Below are 17,546 nucleotides of genomic sequence, written 5' to 3' on the forward strand. Positions count from 1 at the left end.
GGCTGGCTGTCTACCGATAAACGTAAGGAGTGGCCTAATCATTACCTCACAAGCACACCAGCTGCCTCGCGCAGGAGCTCTTAGGTAACTCCCTTGTTATCTGAGTAGCAGGATACGCCCCACCGCTTCACCCCTCCATTTTCTTCTTCTACGCGAGCAGCTGCAAAACACCACTTCCATCTTTTCCTTCTACAAGACCTCTCGACTCGTTCAGCTTCACACGAAGAGCTTGAGAAACCGAATTGACCTCTAAACTACAGGTATGGCAGTTTTTTCCTTACAATGAGCAGCATTCTTGGCTTGTCCACCTCAGCTGTGCCCCTCTTTCTGTTTTCACCATCCAGGTTACCCCTCCATTTCAGGCGGAAGCTCTGAAGGAACGGCGTCAAATGGGCGTTGAGGCATATTTCGATATTTGCTGGCGACTTACATAGATGGCCAGCTCCATCTAGTTAAAGTATTGCCCCAGGAAGAAAATGCGCTGCTATAGCTCTGCTCTGCCCATTTCCAAGCTTCACAGTCGACACTTCAGCTACTGCTACAATGTTTCTGCTAACAAGCACCGGTTTCTGTCTACAACAGCTTTGAAAATGGCCATTACCAAGGTTCACGCCCGTTCCGTCTACGACTCCCGTGGTAACCCCACCGTGGAGGTCGACCTGGTCACTGACACTGGCCTGCACCGCGCCATCGTCCCCTCTGGTGCCTCTACCGGTTCGTGCCCTCGACTTCCCTCAATCTCGCACCGCTGCAGGAAATAACTGGTATCTCAGGTCAGCACGAGGCTGTTGAGCTTCGCGATGGCGACAAGGCCAAGTGGGGTGGCAAGGGTGTTACCAAGGCTGTTGAGAATGTCAACACCATCATTGGCCCCGCTCTGATCAAGGAGAACCTTGATGTCAAGGACCAGTCCAAGGTCGACGAGTTCCTGAACAGCCTTGATGGTACTCCCAACAAGGGCAAGCTTGGCGCCAACGCCATTCTCGGTGTCTCCCTGGCTGTTGCCAAGGCTGGTGCCGCTGAGAAGGTAAGCAACGTTATGAGAAATTGTCATTGACGAGCAAGAGCTTACACAAAGCAGAACGTTCCTCTGTACGCTCACATTTCCGACCTCGCTGGAACCAAGAAGCCCTATGTCCTCCCTGTTCCTTTCATGAACGTCCTCAACGGCGGGTAAGTATATCACGCGTCTTTGAAGAACAAGCTCACCAGCAATCGCTAACTAATTAATCAGTTCCCACGCTGGTGGTCGTCTTGCCTTCCAGGAGTTCATGATCGTCCCCTCGTAAGTCAGCCAACAGCCTCACTTTTGCGTATACGCCTGCTAACCTCCAGTAGTGCTGCTCCCAGCTTCTCTGAGGCCCTCCGTCAGGGTTCTGAGGTTTACCAGAAGCTCAAGACTCTGGCTAAGAAGAAGTACGGCCAGTCCGCTGGCAACGTTGGTGATGAGGGTGGTGTTGCCCCCGATATCCAGACCGCTGATGAGGCTCTTGAGCTCATCACCGATGCTATTGAGCAGGCCGGCTACACTGGCAAGATGAACATTGCCATGGATGTTGCCTCCAGCGAATTCTACAAGGAGGAGGAGAAGAAGTACGATCTTGACTTCAAGAACCCCGAGAGCGACCCCACCAAGTGGATCACCTACGAGGAGCTTGCCGCCATGTACTCCGACCTCTGCAAGAAGTACCCCATTGTCAGCATCGAGGACCCCTTTGCTGAGGATGACTGGGAGGCCTGGAGCTACTTCTACAAGACCCAGGACATCCAGATTGTCGGTGATGACTTGACCGTCACCAACCCCGTCCGCATCAAGAAGGCCATTGAGCTCAAGGCCTGCAATGCCCTCCTCCTCAAGGTCAACCAGATCGGCACATTGACCGAGTCTATCCAGGCTGCCAAGGACTCCTACGCCGATGGCTGGGGTGTCATGGTCTCTCACCGATCTGGTGAGACCGAAGATGTCACCATTGCTGACATTGCCGTCGGTATCCGTGCCGGTGAGATCAAGACTGGTGCTCCTGCCCGTTCTGAGCGCCTGGCCAAGCTTAACCAGATTCTCCGCATTGAGGAGGAGCTTGGTGAGCTTGCCATCTACGCGGGCGACAAGTTCCGCACCTCTGTTAACCTGTAAATGGTAACATGGAGCTGGGGATAAATACATATTAAAAGGCTGGCGGCCCAGAGAATGGGCTAATATGGTCGAGTAAAAACATAAAATAATGATTTGAAGAAACGCCCATACGGCGAAAGAAAAGTAAATTGAGCTATGACCAAAATTTATACAACAGCATGTCCATAAAACCACGTGAAATGACTTGTTTCTGCGGCTCGACGGCTTTGGTGCCTTGTGTTTCCCAACGTTATCAATTTATCAATATGTAACCGGAAGTCAAACGACCTAGGCATCTCAGAGCCACGTTTATTAGTAGTACTGCATCCTTATTTGAAGGGGAAAAAATTATTTTAGTAATGATACTACGATTTATCTGATATTTATTTTCTTCTCATGATTTTTAGTTCTGCTAGTAGTAGTACTCACTTTTATTGATGATAAGGCCTGTGATGCTAGTGGGGTGTAGATAGGTGAGTTAGTGCCAAAGTCTAGAATACTAAATTGGAGATGAAAGAAACTTTCACTAGAGCAGAATCATGTGCTAGCCTAGAAGTATACAGCCACGATTAAAAGGTACCAGTACTCTTTATTTTGATAAACATATCATATCACCAGAGCAACGCGGGGTCGAAAACACATCCCACCATAACACGAGCGTTCAACGCTAGACCCGTCAACATTCAAGGAAAATCTACCACATAATACCTATCTAACATTCTTGCCCAAAACGGCCATTCACGCGCATCGGGCATCGTATCCCGTATGTTGATTTGTATCATAGGCAATTATATAGAAAACGCGTCTTAACCACCATTCAGGGCCTCCAGAATCCACATTGTTTCGATAAACCAAAGAGCTGCCGCCATTTGATGGTAACGCAACAACAATGGCGGGCGCAGAAGATTTAACCGACTTTGACGTGATCGAGAACCAAAAGGAGAATATTCAGTCTTTACCTGGCGGCCGTTCAGCGAAAAAACTGGCCACTCTTTTCTCTCCATCTCCTCTACACAAATTGTCCACGCCGACGCCGACCGACACGAGAAATGTCAACGATTGCATCCGCGCAGAGTTCGAAGCAGAAATCGAGAGCCTATCCGAGTCTGATGATCCCTTGGACGTCTTTGACAGATATGTCCGCTGGGCTTTGGACGCGTACCCATCAGCACAGGCGACGGCAGAATCACAGCTGCATACAATCCTCGAACGCGCGACGAAAACGTTTGTTGCATCGTCCCAGTACAAAAACGACCCCAGATATCTAAAGCTATGGATGTACTATATCCAACTATTTTCCGATACACCCCGCGAGACCTATCTATTCCTCTCTCGACAAGGAATCGGCGAGAGCCTTGCATTGTTCTACGAAGAATACGCTGCGTGGCTGGAGGGCGCAGGCCGATGGGCGCAAGCAGAGGAAGTGTATAAGCTAGGGATCCAGAGAGAGGCTCGGCCAACGCAGAGACTGCTTCGCAAATTTAAGGAGTTTGAGGCAAGGCTTGCTCAGCAGCCAGATGCATTGGCGGAGCCATCTTCACCGGCTCTGCCAACTGTTCGTCCCGCGCTGGCCAGTAAGATGGATCCCTTCAGTAGCTCATCACAGCCAGTGGATCCTCAGGCTCCAAGACGAACCAGCGGTGCTGGCGGCTCGTCTCGACCTGCGAAATCTAAGCTATCTATCTTTTCTGACGCAGACGCTCAACAGCCTGCCATGTCGTCAAGGGATGCTGCGTCCAAGGGCTGGGATAGCATAGGATCTCTTTCAGATCGAAAAAAGGAAAATACAATGGAGCCAAAGCCATGGGTAGGAGAGACTCTTAAGGCGGGTGGTAAGAAGCCAGGGTCTGGGGGAACAAAACTGGCAGTGTTCAGAGATCCGGTATGTAACCCCCCCCTCTCGAAGATTGTTCAGCTGTTGATAAGAATAGGACTAATGTATTGCTGTCTGTGGTGCTATGTAATTCAGTCGCTTGCTCAAATACAAAATATTGTTGTTGTTCCATCAAAACATCAAGTAACGATCCATCCACAAACGGGGAAAAGAGAGTACATCTTTGTTGATCTGGCAGCCGTATATCCTACCCCCGAGGAACCCGGGACAGAGATGAGCTTTGAAGAAATTATTGCCGCGCATCGTGGTTGGCTCGACCGCGAGTGGGATGCTGACCATACGAATGAAAATGACACCCCAGATCGCGTGGTACCTCTACGTGAAATTGAGAATTTGACTCAAGACACGACTGAGAAGCTAGTTATTGACGGAGACCCTATGATGCTTGATGAGAATGGCGTAGCAGGAGGAAAGCCTCGAGAACCTCGCACAGGTAGGAAGAAGAAGATGATGGAGGTAAATGAGACACAGATCAGTAAGTCCCCAATTCTTATACGACCAGATACAATTTTTTTCCACAGGCTCCTAACACCCAGTCAGTCAAAACGAAGCTCGACTCTCCCTCAGGACCCAAACTCAAGAAGAAGAACGCTGCCGAGCCCACCATGACACTTCATACAAGAGCAGCTACGGATGATATTTACGACATCTTTAATGCGCCGCTCAAGCCAACATCCTTGGCAGGGGACGAGACTGGCGACGATGATGATGATGACGAAGAGGAAGAAGAAGATGATGATGAAGACGCCGACGAGGACGAAGACATGACCGATGCCTTTTATGGAAGTGATGCTGAGAGCACTGGCACTACGAGACAAACCCACCAAGGTGAGCAAGAAGATGAATCAGCGGATAACATAAGCATCGGCGAGTAGTTGGACATATTTTCCCATGAACATGCTCCAAATAGACATGTGCAGATTAGCAACGGGAGCGAGAGGACTCAGACGACTAATTTTGTCAGTATAGATGAACCAGCACACAGCTCATATGTGTATGACGATGCGGAAGAGGACGAAGAGCCAGAACCGCCTAGAACTCGCACGATCTTCATTCCCATGCCTCCGGAAGATTATGAACCACCAACACGCCCGTATAGGGACCCGGCAGAAGTGGCCAATAATCGTCTGCCATTTATGACGCCTATTGCGGAGAGAACTGAAGTATCACTAGACGTGGACATGGACGTGGACCGAGCTTACCAATTCAAGACGCCTAGCAAGCATCATGGTCAAGCTACGCTCATTGAGGAGTTGTCAGATTCGGAACCATCGAGCAGTCCGTTGAGAGAAATCTTGTTAGAAGAAAGGGCTTTCACCCATGGACGAACACCTCTGGGGTCCAAAGCCGTGCCTGTTAAAGGACCCATTATCAAAGAGGCACAATGCAGCCCTGTTGATGGCGGCATTAGACTGAACATCCTGACAAACCAACATCCTCCGCTGGCAGCATACCCCGGCTTCTACGACCATCACAGCCAAAGGTACGAACGTGGCGGAGAGATTCGCAGATTCGCCAAAGCCGCAAGCAGACTTGGGAAGACGGGTGCAGATAAAGCCATGCCGGGTAACCCTCCAGTAGTTATTCAGTTCGCAGACTGCAACTCTAGATACACTGTGAGGAAAGAACTCGGCGCTGGCGCTTTTGCACCCGTGTACTTGGTGGAAAATTCACGGCCGGACCGAGAGGAAGACGATACTGATAGGGTCTTTATGGGCAAGGGCGCATTCGCCATTAACCATCGCGCCGCCATAGAAGCCTTGAAAATGGAATCTCCTCCAACTCCATGGGAGTTTTACATCATGCGCACCGCCCATTCACGGCTAGGTCCCCAGCATCGGGCAACGGCATCAATCTCGCCAGCACACGAAATGCACCTATATCAGGACGAAGGCTTCCTGTTTCTCCCATATCACCCCCACGGCACCTTGCTAGATGTAATCAACTTCTTTCGAGCGGAGCCTTCAGGGGTTATGGATGAGCAGCTTGCCATGTTCTTTTCGATTGAGTTACTGCGCACCGTCGAAGCTCTTCACTCGAAAGACGTGCTCCATGGCGATCTGAAGCCCGATAACTGCCTCCTTCGCCTTGATCCCAGGTCGTCATCTGCGTCCTCTGAGCAAGCTCTCTCTAGCCAGTGGTACGCTGATGGACGCGGCGGCTGGGACTCGCGCGGCGTCGTTCTCATTGACTTTGGGAGGGGCATTGACATGAAGGCGTTTGTGCCAGACGTGGAATTCATCGCAGATTGGAAAACAACCGTACAGGACTGCCCTGAGATGCGGGAAAGCCGGCCCTGGACGTGGCAGATTGACTACTACGGGCTCGCAGGCGTCATTCATTGCCTTCTCTTTGGCAAATACATTGAGACGGTGCGGTCCGACCAAGGGGGGGCTAGGACGAGGCGGGCGCAAGTACAAGATCAGGGAGAGCCTGAAGCGGTACTGGCAGACGGACATTTGGTCAGACTGCTTCGAGGTGCTGCTTAATCCGTCGTCGTTTTTGGATCATGAAGATGGCGGCAAGATGCCTGTGCTGCGGTCGATGAGGATTGTACGCGAGAGAATGGAGGAGTGGCTGCAGATGAACTGCGAAAAGGGGGCGGGACTAAAGGCTGCGATGGGGAGAGTTGAGGCCTTTACGAAGGGTCGCAAGTAGAAAAAGAACCTTTGCTTTTTTTTCCCCTTGGCTTGTTTTTTCTTTTCTTTTCTTCTTGTTTATCCATTTTGACTTTTGTTTATAAGTTATTTATAGATGTTATACCCGGCAAGATTGTATACAAGCGTATGATACGTATAATTAATGGAATGTCTTCCTTTATATGAGATGTCTTTTTTTACATAAAGGACGACCAATTAGAGCGACAGATTCTCGCAGGAAAAAGTTGAGCAATCCTTATCTTGAACCTCTGTTACATCAGGACGACCTACTATGTTAAGCAACTACTAACCTGTATTCCAGCAATACTGTAAGTTGACTTGTGTATGCTCTGTTATAAGCAGATTAGTTGGGAACTCTTAGCACATACGACCATAGGTAGTGGAAAGCTCGGGGTCCTATCAAGCCCTTTTCTTGAGTGCGATGTCTTCCGTTTTCATAGGTACCTATAAAACGTGCACGCGCTGTGTGGTGCCAGAGTTCCAGCGTCGGTGCTGCTAAGGAACCTATTGATCTGACGCAACACCAGCTTAGTCTCCCTCCAATCATGTGCTTGGGCACGTTACGAACTCCTCCCCCACCACCATCACCACTATCACCACTGGATATCTACCTGGGCAATCACCGTCGCCGATCGGAGATATAAGCCTCCTCAACCCACAATCATCTCATCGACCTCTGCGCCCACCACCGAGTCAATTGGGTTCAAGCAGCCCCCGAAATGATGCTCTCTGCACCTTGGCGCAGGCTGGCACTACGAGCCAAGCCAGTCTCAAGTGCTGTGCCCAAGACCTCCCGAATCCTCCTCGGCCGCAACCTCAATAAGTTGTCAAACACCACGACCTTGCGATATTCTTCTACTGCCGGGAATGTCACCAGGGAAATTGTGAGCCAGGCTTTGCGGTCCATCGGATCTGTAGGTTCTCTCTCCAATTGCTTCTCTCTTTGAAAAGGGTCAAGGGCTCCGCCGATTCCCATGGCCGCGCCATAACATCAACCACTAACACTCGCCAGAAAAGGGAGTCCCAGCAATGGCTTAAGCTTTTCAGTTCTGCCCAGACCTTCTGTGTGCTGAAAGTAGGCGGTGCTATAATCCAAGAGAACCTTGAAGATCTTTGCCGCAGCTTGCTGTTCCTGAGTGAGCTGGGATTGAGTCCGGTGCTGGTGCACGGCGCGGGGCCGCAGCTGAACCGCTTGCTCGAGGAGGCTGGCATCGAGCCTCAATTTTCAGAGGGCATACGCATCACCGACGCCAAGACCCTTGGTATTGCCCGCAAGCTGTTTCTTGAGGAGAACCTCAAGCTTACAGATAAACTTGACCAGCTTGGTGTTGCCACTAGGTCCCTCAGCGGTGTCTTTATGGCTGATTACCTTGATAAAGAGAAATGGGGCTATGTTGGCAAGATCACAAAAGTCAATTCCGCCCCAATCAGTTGAGTCCCCCCCAGTCATGTTCTATTACCATTTACTGACTTGTCGACAGCACATGCCCTTAAAGCCGGCTATTTACCTATAATGACATCCCTAGCAGAGTCCGAGGATGGGAGACTTCTTAACGTGAACGCAGATGTTGCTGCTGCTGAACTCGCTCGCGCCCTTGAACCCCTCAAGGTAGTGTACCTATCTGAAAAGGGGGGGTTATTTAATGGTAGTGGCAGCAAAATATCTCAGATTAACCTTGATGAGGAGTACGACGATCTCATGTCTCAGCCATGGTGTAGATACGGAACTCGTCTAAAGATTAAGGAGAGTAAAGAACTCCTCGATACTCTTCCACAAAGCTCTAGTGTCACTATCATTCACCCTAGTGATCTTTTAAAAGAGTTGTTTACTAACTCTGGAGCTGGTACCTTGATTCGTCGTGGAGACAAGATTCAAAAGGTATCCTCACTTGATGAATTTCAAGATCTTAACAGAATTAGAGAGATCCTTACTGGGGACTATAAAGATCCCAACACCAAGGCTACAGTGGATCGCTTCATGGAGCTTCTTGCAGCAAACCCCTTTACGGCTTACTATGATGATAGCATGTCATGTCTTGCCATCGTCCTTCCACCTTCTGCAAACAGGCCTATAGCTACTCTAGCTACCCTTAATATTACCAAGTCCGGATGGCTTAGTAATGTGGTTGAGAACGTCTTTTCGGCTATAAGAAAGGATCACCCTTCTCTCTACTGGATAGTTTCTGAAGCAGATGAGAATCTGACTTGGTTCTTTGACAAGTCTGATGGCAGCTTCAACACCAATGGTAGCGTCTTCTTCTACTACGGATGCGAAATGGACTCGAATGCTCTGGCTTCCATCTTTCAGGACTTCGTCTCTCATGGACATGCTGTAATAGGTGATTCCAACATCGAGTCTCAACTTGGCCGCGTTGCATAGGCTGCAAGCCAATCTTGGAACCTTCAGCGCGCCCAGCAGGTAGCGGCTACTCGACCATAGTTCGCAGGCAGAAGTCAAATCAGTCAGCAACGACTGGGCTACGCCATTACCATGAATTCTAGCCCACCGCTCGCGTCATTTGATCAGTGCTCGAGAAAATATGAACCCCGATCACAAGATGATCAAGTAAAGAAAAGGCTAAATACTCGATTCAGGAAAGCATCGTCTATGAAAGCGGATATCACCTAGCAGACCCGGTCTAACTAATCTGCTCAACGACTGCACATACATGACAGAGAAGATGAATCTCGCGCTTGTTTATGCAGAGTTTTGAGGTCATTCCTACTATGTAAGAGCGACAGCCAGATTGGATGGATTTGTTCTCAAATGCATAAAAGATGATTGGTTCTGTTTTTGGGCCCTTGTATAAAAGGCCTTTCTTTTATACAAATAACAGCGTCGTTTCGCTTCATAAACCACGCTCGCATTTTATATTCCATGCGAATGCGACGAGCGTGTTTCTTTGCATGTACTCAACGTTGATAGAAGATAAGGGACTGAAGGCACTCCCTATGTTAAGAGACTAGCTCGGTTCAAGAGCTAGAAGAATAGGTAACATCGAAGAAAGAATCGTAAATAATGACAAAGATGTACACCAGTTCCTTTCTTCTCAACATCGTCGCTCGAATGGCATCTTGGATAAATATGTCTAGACAGTGTGGATGATGGCGGGTTTTCAGGTACACAGCTACTCAAGTTGGTAACAGCTTTGAACTAGTGTAAGTTAACTTGACCAAGATATATAAAAACATGCAGCAGTTCTTGAAGATGGAGAGATGGAGAGAGTATGGGTATCGCCTTTGTTTATAAAGTCAAGCTTCAACTGCAGATTGTATAGAGTGTGCAGTTTATCATCATTTCGACATAATATACATACAAGGGCCGCCTTCAAATTTCTCTGACAACAGCCTACTAATCAAACAAGGCCGTATTATAGCCAACACGAGGTATTTTAAGATTGAGCTTTTGGTTTTTGTTTCCTCTAATCGCTCCCCTCGTCACTTGTCGCCTCTTTCTTCATCTTGGGCGCAGCCTTGCCCTTCTTAGGGGCACTCTTGGATTTCTTATCCACCTGGTCTTGAATCTTCTTCCTTTCGTCACTGCCCTTGGCTTGCAATTCCTTTTCTAGTTTTCTAAAGTCTTCCGTCTCTGGGTCCATGTCAATGAGACTCTCTAGAAGTTTGATCTCGTTGGCCCAGATTTGCTTGTCCTCTACTGATTTACCATCTGCGCCTTTTCTGTCAATGGGTGTCTCTAGGACCATGGGCTTGTCCTGGAACTCTGCGTGGTTCATGAGGCTGTGGAAGGCTCGAAGGCCTAGAAAGCCGGTTCCAATGTTGGCATGGAGATCTCTGTTAGAATTGAAGGGTGCTTTGCTGTCGTTTACTGGATATTCGATAATTAGTACTCTGCAAAAAGAACAGAAAATCAAGGCGGCAACTCACAGTGAAAAGCCTTCAAGTAATTTGCACCAACAATTTCGTTGAAAGAGTCGACAGTCTTTTTGAAAGTCTCGGGCGTCCGCAGATCGTAGCCAGCTGCGAAAGCATGGCAGGTATCGATGCATACTCCCACGCGAGACTTGTTCTCCACCAGGGCAATGATGTCTCTGAGATCCTCCCAAGTTGATCCCACAACATTGCCACTGCCCGCCATGTTTTCCAAAACGGTGATGACGGTCTTTGTAGCCTTGTGGGCCTTGTTTAGCTGTGTAGCTATGCGCTTGATCGCGGCGGCCTTTGTATCGCCTCCGGTAGATCCAGGATGGAAGTTGTAGAGCTTGATACCCAGCTGCTCACATCGGTCGAGGTCATCGACAAAGCTGTCGTATGCCTGTTTGGCCTTGTCCTTGTCTGCCTGCGCAAGATTGACAAGATATGAGCCGTGGGGGAGAGCGTGTTCATTGGCGTGATAGTGATGCTCTTTGCACTGGCTTATAAAGCCGTTCTTTGCTTCTGCTGTGATGGGAGGATTGCTCCATTTGCGCTGAGATTTGAGGAACAGGGCGAAGGAATTGGCGCCGATTTGGACGGCATTTGTGACGGCATTCTGGACGCCTATTGGAAATAGATTTCAATATTAGCACTCGATATTTCCTTTGCACCGTTGAAAATGGTGTATGAGCGTCGAAATACCTCCTGCAGCACTGACGTGAGCGCCAATGTACATGGCCTTGCCCAGAGCCGATACAGCAGTCCTCTCCGCCAAAACCATTGCTTCTTCGTCGCCTTTTCCTTTCCCCTTGCGCTTCTTTACAGCTTTGGAAGCTTGAGTCTTGGAATCGGCATCTGCCTCGGGCTCGGAATCTGCTTTTCGCTTTGCGGCAGCTGCAGACTGTCTTGGCTTGGAAGCTTTCACTTCGTCAAAGTCGTCTTCTTCGCGCTTGATAGCAGCCTTTTGGCTACCTCTGGTAGGGCGGGGCATTCGGATGGTGTGCTGTGTTATTGTGAGATAAAATTGGGGAGTATATGCACAAGAGAAAAAGAGAAGAGGGACAAAAAGAAGGGGGGGAAAGCAAAAATAATTGGGAAAAGTTTAAAATTGAGGTGAAGAAAGTAAAGTTGAGCTGCCGTGCACGTCTTCACGGTGGCGGAAGGGAGAATCGCGTCAGGACTTGGACGCGAGGTCAGGTGACATTTTAAAGCTACATCAATCGCAACAGCTGATGAAGAGGGCAATGAAGCAACCGAAGCTTATAAGAGCAATTGCTTAAAGGTACGAGAGCAAATCAAAGCGATGATACCCGAATGAAAACCGATGATACAAAATGCCATATTCAAAAGTTCTTCAGTTTTACAATCTATTAATCCGTAACACGCTTGCTTGCAGCGCTCTTTCGCTGGCATCAGTAACTGACAACTGCCGCGATTATGGCTACCCTACTTGAAAATGATTTTGCCCATCCTTTTCGAATTACCCTGAGTATAATAACTCATATCCCTATGGTTGATCCCTAAAAAAAAAAATACACAAAAAAACAAGAGTAGAAAGGAAGGAAGAAAGAAAGAAAGAAAGGAAGGAAGAAACAAGGAGAAGACGAAGAGAAGCCGAGGACATATTTCACACGTCAGTCAAGATTCAAGCATCAATGACAAGTTCAGACGTCCGGCCTTTGGCAAACTGGTCTTTGTAAGTCTCCCAAATTTTTTCAATCTCTTCGACATACAGCTCGTGGTACCGGTCCACGTCCTCTTGTGACGGCTGCTCGCAAGGGGGTGAGTCGATGCGAATCGGCTTGCCCACCACGATGTTGACTTCACGACGGTAAGGCATGAGGCCGACGTCGTAGTTGAGAATGCCTCGGCCATGAATTGCAGGGAGCGTAAACTTGAACACTTTCAGCACGAACATCTGGAACTTGTGGACCATGGGGTGCGTCTCCGCGGTTAGCTGGTCGTATAAGTCGTTTTCGCCAAAGGCGAGGACGGGAACCAGGTCAGCTCCCGTGCGCAAAGCCATCTTCACGAAGCCCTTTCTGCCCTTGAGAATGAGCCTCAAAGCTCCCGGCTGGGCCGTCAAGGATTCACGAGCTCCGCCAACGACGATTGTGACGGCGCGGCCGATCCCGTCGTTGTTGGGTCCGCCTCGTGTCAGCGTATTGCGGATGGAATCCTTGGACACCGAAGCCATGCCCATCGATAAGATCCAGTCGCGGTAAAAGGGAATTCGGAAATTCGACTCGAGCGTCAGCAGGGTATTTGTGATGCCGGGGAACTTTGCTGAGAAGCCCAGAGCGTTTGTGCTGAAAGCAGTCCAGGCGCCGTGGGAGATGATGCCATGTGGATGGTAGCCAAAGATGTACCTCCGATCCGGCGGAAGGTCGTACGTTTTGTGCAGCCTCATGGGGAAATACGCCGCAAAGAATCTCCAGAGGGGCAGAGATCTGAGGTACTCGGATCGATAGCTGAGCTTGCCATTGGTCGCCGCGGAGGACATGGTCAGATGCACCAGATACGGCACCAAGATGGGCCACGTCAGAACGTTGGCGCAGGTGAACCAGAACAGAGAGATCAAAGTGACGAGAGTCATGCAGTGGAAGAAGACGGCGGCAGTCTGTAGACGGCGAGGGAAGGGCATGCGCAGCGGCGCAAAGCGGATGCCCGCAGCCTTCCAAGCGCCAGACTCGTGGCCTTGGGTGTGTCCATTGTCCGGCAAGACGGGATACGGCCGATCGTCGTCGTGGCCGTGGTCTCCGTTCACCGTGACGACGCCATTGAGGCGTGTCGAGCAGCCCTCGCCATTCCGCATCGCCTTCTCAGCCGCAGCCATGGTTGAGATGTTGTCAAGCGGCCTCGTGGACTATGCCGCTAGTAGGCCTCCACCATAAAGAGCTTGGGATACTTGTCGTAGGTAGTAGGTAGCTTGTGCCTGTGGTTCGTCTTCGGTTGATGCGTTAGAGCAGCGGTCTTGCGCAGTGGCGTTGAGGGGTCCGGAGGGAGATGTGAAAATGCAAAGTCGCTCGCGAATAGATGGTCGTCTGCGGTGGTTGATTCTACGTAGATTGCAGATTGCAGGTGCTCAGTTGCCCAGGGCAAGTTGCGATAGCAGCCTCTCTTTGTCTGGCGCGGCGCCACACTCCAGGCACCTTGAAACAGGCTCTCTAAGCTGCGTCCATTACCTCATCGGTGCGCCAAGCTGCAGGCGGTGCTGCCCCTGGACAGTGACGTGACTCTCCGCGCTAGAGAGGTCCGGAGGTACCTGCTGGAGAGCATTTGGCGGCCGTCAGAGCAGGGAACCTGCCAGCCACAGTGCAGAATTAGCCATGATACGGAGTACTCTGCGTCAATCTCCCCGGTATATGCATAACCTCGCAGCTTGCCCGGGAGCAAAAGGCAGGCCAATGGAGCGCGGAACGTACCGACCAGCATGCCTGCGCCTCACAAGCAGCTGAGAAAGAGCATCAGCCTCGGTTCAGTTCGGCTGTCTTACAGCAGCCAATTGTCCCATCTGCTTGTGAACAGCTGCTGTACAGAGGCCTAGATTAGACACTGCGTTAAATTGTCATCTCAAAGTCTATAGATACAGGACTCTTCCAGCTGAACATTAACAGATCCAGAACTCAAGACTTCATAAGAGTAAATCGTCATTCCAGTCCTACCGTACTCTAAAATACGAAAAAAAAAAAAAAACGAGAGAAAGCCTTTCCGAATGCCGCACAGCAAGATCGCACGTCTGATAATCACACAAGTTCTGTATACTACTACAACACGGCAACAATAGAGAGGGAAAATAAAAACCAAATCGTAAATAACCGGTCGCCATCTTTTTTGCATGGAGGTTTCCACCATCCACCCAGATTCCCAAAACCTGAACGCCATTTCCACACCCCCTTGTAGGATTCTGTGCCAGTCCGGAAGACCAACATGAGTTGCCAACAATATAAAACAGATAGGAAAAGTGAAACCCAAAAGGCGAATGCATTCTAAATGTAGATTGTTTAGCCCTGCTCCCCACCCTCTTAGAACACCGTGGCGCTGTATGATGAGGCGGGTCATATCGCGGGTCATATCATGGGTCATATCATGCTGGCTTGTTCTCAGCTAGCGGGAACTCCTTCACGATTTTCAAGCTTGCTTTTCAGCATAGTCATCTCGTGATCGAGCGATACTATCTTGTCCGACAGTGACTTGACTTTTTCTTCCAAAGTCTGGATGTAGGCCCACACGCTCGGGTCGCTCTGCGCAAACATGTTGCCACTGTCGCCGCTCGACGCCGTTGCAGTCGGCGGACGGCCGCCGTGAGAGAAGCCCGGGGAAGTCGCCGTGGCATAACCTGGATGAGTCAACCCAGGAAGCTTTGGTCTATTTTGCCCGCTGTGAGGAGACTGCATTTCTGACTGTCGCCTTCCCATCTGCTGCGGCTGCTGCTGCTGTAATTGATGGGACAGACTGGGCGATCGTTGTCTCACGATACCGGAGGCATCGTGACTCGGCACTCCATCGGGATTCAGGGGCTTTCCACCGTCTGACACAACAGCCTGTGGATAAAGACCTGCATTTGCACCGCTGACCGCAACGGACGAGGAAATGCTAGTATTTGGCGTGTGGCTGCCTCCAATACTATTAGAGACACTTGTACTGCTAGTCCCCGCGGCTTGGTTCTGGCCGACGCCGGGGGGATATAAGCCGGTAGTAGCTGTCGTAGACCTCGCACCGGCTGGGGGATACGTCCGGGAGTGACCTCCGTACTGTTCTGCTGGTCCGCCTGATATATGTTGCGCACTGAGGCTGGGCAAGCTCTGTCGCCTCAACTCCTCTTCGTCAGGATTATCGTAGGCAATGCCCGTCATTACAGCAGCCTCGTCTCCTTCCATGGCACCGTCCAGCTCATCTCCGTCGGCGAAGCTACCCATGCTGGACCGTCTGCCGGCGCACCCGCCCAATCCTTTGCTGTGTCGGGCCAAGGCATCACCTCGAGCAAATTTGCGATCGCACTTGGGGCACACGTGGGGCTTTTCACCCGTGTGAAGCTTGCCATGGCGTTTTAGGTCGTGAAGACGGCGGAATCGCATCTGGCAGTCTGTACACACGTAGGGCTTTTCCTGACTGTGCGTCAGGAGGTGGCTCTTGAGGTTGTGGTGCCGAGTAAACTCGGTGTTGCAGTAGGGGCACTTGTGTTTCTTGCTCGCCGAGGATGGAGGAGAGCCCTGGCTTTGGGCAGGCATTGGAAAGCTCATACCCCGGATTGGCGAATCGGGAATGCTGCCGCTTGTTTGTAGAGAACCGGGATAAGACAATGATCCAGGCTGCGGCCGTTCGTCTTGTACGGCAACCTGTTGAGAGACGAGAGATTCACCTTTCGCATCGACATCCATCGCCGTTGGGCTTTCGGTTACCTGCGCGCCGGCGATGCTTGACGGGCTCTGGGGAGTCATCTCGCTTCGTTCTTCGATACGATCGCCGCCGCCGTTTTGTGATATGGACAAGGCAGCCGTGGCGACCTTGGAGGATGGCTCCATGGCGGCCGTGGGAGCCAGTTGCGGCGCGTCTGCCGGACGGCTCATGGCTTGGGCCCCCGCAGACATGAGAGCAGCTAGATCACGCTGACTGGGACTCTCGTCGGTCGCGTGTAGATGCTCTTGCTCAACCTCCCCGTCTGTTTCTTCTTCTTCTCTACGCCGTCGCTCGTCTTCCAGAGGCGCGGCGCCAGTCAGTGGAGGCGGGGCTTGGCCAGTTGCCAGCAGCAGCTTGGCCGACTTCGATGGAGGCGATTGGGGATCGAGCTGGGCGGAAGCAAAGGCTCGCGACGATGAGGAGTCAGATTCGCGCCGCCTCTTGGGCTGTCTCGCGACGTCGTCCAAAGGGAGAGCTGGGGGAGGGGTTCGAGTCGGGCCAGACGGGAGTGGGGTTCCGGTTGCGATGGCAGCAGCGTGAGAGGCCATAAGAAGATGCAATGGAGAAGGCGATGAAGGCGACGGCGAGTCCTGGGAGACGGTTGACATGCGGTCGCAAAAGGTCGAGGCAGGCTAAACCAGCGACACCATTTCGGGGCTGCTCGAGGTGTGGCTGAATTATTGTGGCGAGAGCTAGAGTAGGGTAATTTTCTGCTCCTCTGGATCTTTGTTTCGGCAGCCCTGCCGCGCGGTGACGCTGACTATTCCGAGGCTGCGCGGGTGAATTGCATGGGGCAAGCGGGTGCTCTGCGTGGTCCCGGAATTGGCAGGCGTTGGCGATGGGAAGCGGTGGTGGTTGATGATGAGGGTGATGGAGATGGTGATGTATTGGGGCTGGAAAACAGGCTGGGGATGGGAGGAAGAAAGTCGAAGTGCGGCCGAGCCCAGCTTTAGCGCAGTACGCGGTGCTGGAGCCGGGCCAGGGAGGCTGGGCGGTGGACAATAAAAGGCGTGCAGTGGGCTGCCTGCGCCACACAGCTGCTATTGGACGCCGCGTCTTTCTGCGGCAGCGCAGCGCCTGTCGGGGATGACATGCCTCGAAACTCGAAGCATGGGAGGATCTGGAGCTATTATAAAGTCATGCCGTCTTCTTTTGTCTTGCATCCTTTCTTCAAATACCTAGCAATTGCTACCAATTTAGAGGATCTGAGGTAGAATGGCGTGGTTTAGATACCATTCTTTTGCCAACGAGTTAAAATAAGGTGGCTGGTTGCCTAGGTAGCTTTGCACATGGCATGCTGGGTTTTTATTTACACTTGTGTTGTGCTTTTTTTTTTTTTTTTTTTTTTTTTTTTTTTTTTCCCTTTCCTCGTCCTTTTTCGAGGATAGCATACTGTAGGTACACATCATAGCATCATAGCGTTGTTGACAGAGTGGATCGGTAGAAATGCCAAGCCTAGTGCGCTCCCACGTCTTCGTACGGAGACCAAGCCAAACGACCAAGCCACTCCCACGCCGGATATCTCCAACTGGGCTGCCGACAAGGAAATAATCACGGCAAGCCTAGCGCGCTGCTTGATCCGCAGGTGCCGTGACCACGCGAGTCC

General features: G+C 50.9%; 6 protein-coding genes across 7 annotated transcripts; 3 read left to right on the forward strand and 3 right to left on the reverse strand.

The window, feature by feature from the left end:
- The first annotated feature begins 137 nt into the window (after nt 1-137).
- Nucleotides 138-2,286, forward strand: TrAtP1_007983 (uncharacterized protein). Its single transcript, XM_014092773.2, has 6 exons — nt 138-260; nt 583-714; nt 774-1,027; nt 1,082-1,173; nt 1,235-1,285; nt 1,339-2,286. The coding sequence occupies exons 2-6, from the start codon at nt 591-593 to the stop codon at nt 2,132-2,134; spliced, it is 1,317 nt and encodes a 438-aa protein (XP_013948248.1). The 5' UTR covers nt 138-260; nt 583-590; the 3' UTR covers nt 2,135-2,286.
- A 514-nt stretch (nt 2,287-2,800) lies between these two features.
- TrAtP1_007984 (uncharacterized protein) lies at nt 2,801-6,833 on the forward strand. Of its 2 annotated transcripts, XM_014092774.2 has the most exons (5): nt 2,801-2,876; nt 2,935-3,995; nt 4,083-4,482; nt 4,548-4,835; nt 4,977-6,833. In XM_014092774.2, exons 2-5 carry the CDS (start codon nt 3,003-3,005, stop codon nt 6,494-6,496), a joined length of 3,201 nt encoding a protein of 1,066 aa, XP_013948249.2. In that variant the 5' UTR covers nt 2,801-2,876; nt 2,935-3,002; the 3' UTR covers nt 6,497-6,833. The 2 variants fall into 2 exon arrangements, with proteins under 2 accessions (XP_013948249.2, XP_065969834.1); XM_066113746.1 differs by having other exon boundaries at nt 2,801-3,995; nt 4,045-4,482.
- A 420-nt stretch (nt 6,834-7,253) lies between these two features.
- TrAtP1_007985 (uncharacterized protein) lies at nt 7,254-9,881 on the forward strand. Its single transcript, XM_014092775.2, has 3 exons — nt 7,254-7,581; nt 7,680-8,097; nt 8,149-9,881. Exons 1-3 carry the CDS (start codon nt 7,387-7,389, stop codon nt 9,045-9,047), a joined length of 1,512 nt encoding a protein of 503 aa, XP_013948250.2. The 5' UTR covers nt 7,254-7,386; the 3' UTR covers nt 9,048-9,881.
- A 30-nt stretch (nt 9,882-9,911) lies between these two features.
- On the reverse strand, nt 9,912-11,657 carry TrAtP1_007986 (uncharacterized protein). The gene is made up of 3 exons (XM_014092776.2): nt 11,243-11,657; nt 10,553-11,164; nt 9,912-10,493 (listed from the first exon to the last, which is right to left on the reverse strand). Exons 1-3 carry the CDS (start codon nt 11,529-11,531, stop codon nt 10,090-10,092), a joined length of 1,305 nt encoding a protein of 434 aa, XP_013948251.1. The 5' UTR covers nt 11,532-11,657; the 3' UTR covers nt 9,912-10,089.
- Nucleotides 11,658-12,185: 528 nt separating this feature from the next.
- Nucleotides 12,186-13,376, reverse strand: TrAtP1_007987 (uncharacterized protein; the record flags this gene model as incomplete). The annotated part of the gene is made up of 1 exon (XM_014092816.2): nt 12,186-13,376. One exon carries the CDS (start codon nt 13,374-13,376, stop codon nt 12,186-12,188), a length of 1,191 nt encoding a protein of 396 aa, XP_013948291.2.
- A 1,267-nt stretch (nt 13,377-14,643) lies between these two features.
- TrAtP1_007988 (uncharacterized protein) lies at nt 14,644-16,548 on the reverse strand (the record flags this gene model as incomplete). Its single annotated transcript, XM_014092777.2, has 1 exon — nt 14,644-16,548. The coding sequence occupies one exon, from the start codon at nt 16,546-16,548 to the stop codon at nt 14,644-14,646; it is 1,905 nt and encodes a 634-aa protein (XP_013948252.2).
- Nucleotides 16,549-17,546: the final 998 nt, after the last annotated feature.

This window comes from Trichoderma atroviride, chromosome 4 (assembly GCF_020647795.1).
Source record: "Trichoderma atroviride chromosome 4, complete sequence".
NCBI lineage: Eukaryota > Fungi > Ascomycota > Sordariomycetes > Hypocreales > Hypocreaceae > Trichoderma > Trichoderma atroviride.

Bases quoted from the DNA above. Each gene is read 5' to 3' on its own strand.
- TrAtP1_007983 (XM_014092773.2), top strand. From the start codon at position 591: ATGGCCATTACCAAGGTTCACGCCCGTTCCGTCTACGACTCCCGTGGT. The intron at 1,174-1,234 runs GTAAGTATATCA...CTAATTAATCAG, and splicing joins ATGAACGTCCTCAACGGCGG to TTCCCACGCTGGTGGTCGTC. The intron at 1,286-1,338 runs GTAAGTCAGCCA...AACCTCCAGTAG, and splicing joins GAGTTCATGATCGTCCCCTC to TGCTGCTCCCAGCTTCTCTG.
- TrAtP1_007984 (XM_014092774.2), top strand. From the start codon at position 3,003: ATGGCGGGCGCAGAAGATTTAACCGACTTTGACGTGATCGAGAACCAA. The intron at 3,996-4,082 runs GTATGTAACCCC...TATGTAATTCAG, and splicing joins TGGCAGTGTTCAGAGATCCG to TCGCTTGCTCAAATACAAAA. The intron at 4,483-4,547 runs GTAAGTCCCCAA...ACACCCAGTCAG, and splicing joins GGTAAATGAGACACAGATCA to TCAAAACGAAGCTCGACTCT.
- TrAtP1_007985 (XM_014092775.2), top strand. From the start codon at position 7,387: ATGATGCTCTCTGCACCTTGGCGCAGGCTGGCACTACGAGCCAAGCCA. The intron at 7,582-7,679 runs GTAGGTTCTCTC...AACACTCGCCAG, and splicing joins CTTTGCGGTCCATCGGATCT to AAAAGGGAGTCCCAGCAATG. The intron at 8,098-8,148 runs GTTGAGTCCCCC...ACTTGTCGACAG, and splicing joins AGTCAATTCCGCCCCAATCA to CACATGCCCTTAAAGCCGGC.
- TrAtP1_007986 (XM_014092776.2), bottom strand. From the start codon at position 11,531: ATGCCCCGCCCTACCAGAGGTAGCCAAAAGGCTGCTATCAAGCGCGAA. The intron at 11,165-11,242 runs GTATTTCGACGC...TATTTCCAATAG, and splicing joins TCACGTCAGTGCTGCAGGAG to GCGTCCAGAATGCCGTCACA. The intron at 10,494-10,552 runs GTGAGTTGCCGC...TCGAATATCCAG, and splicing joins TTACTTGAAGGCTTTTCACT to TAAACGACAGCAAAGCACCC.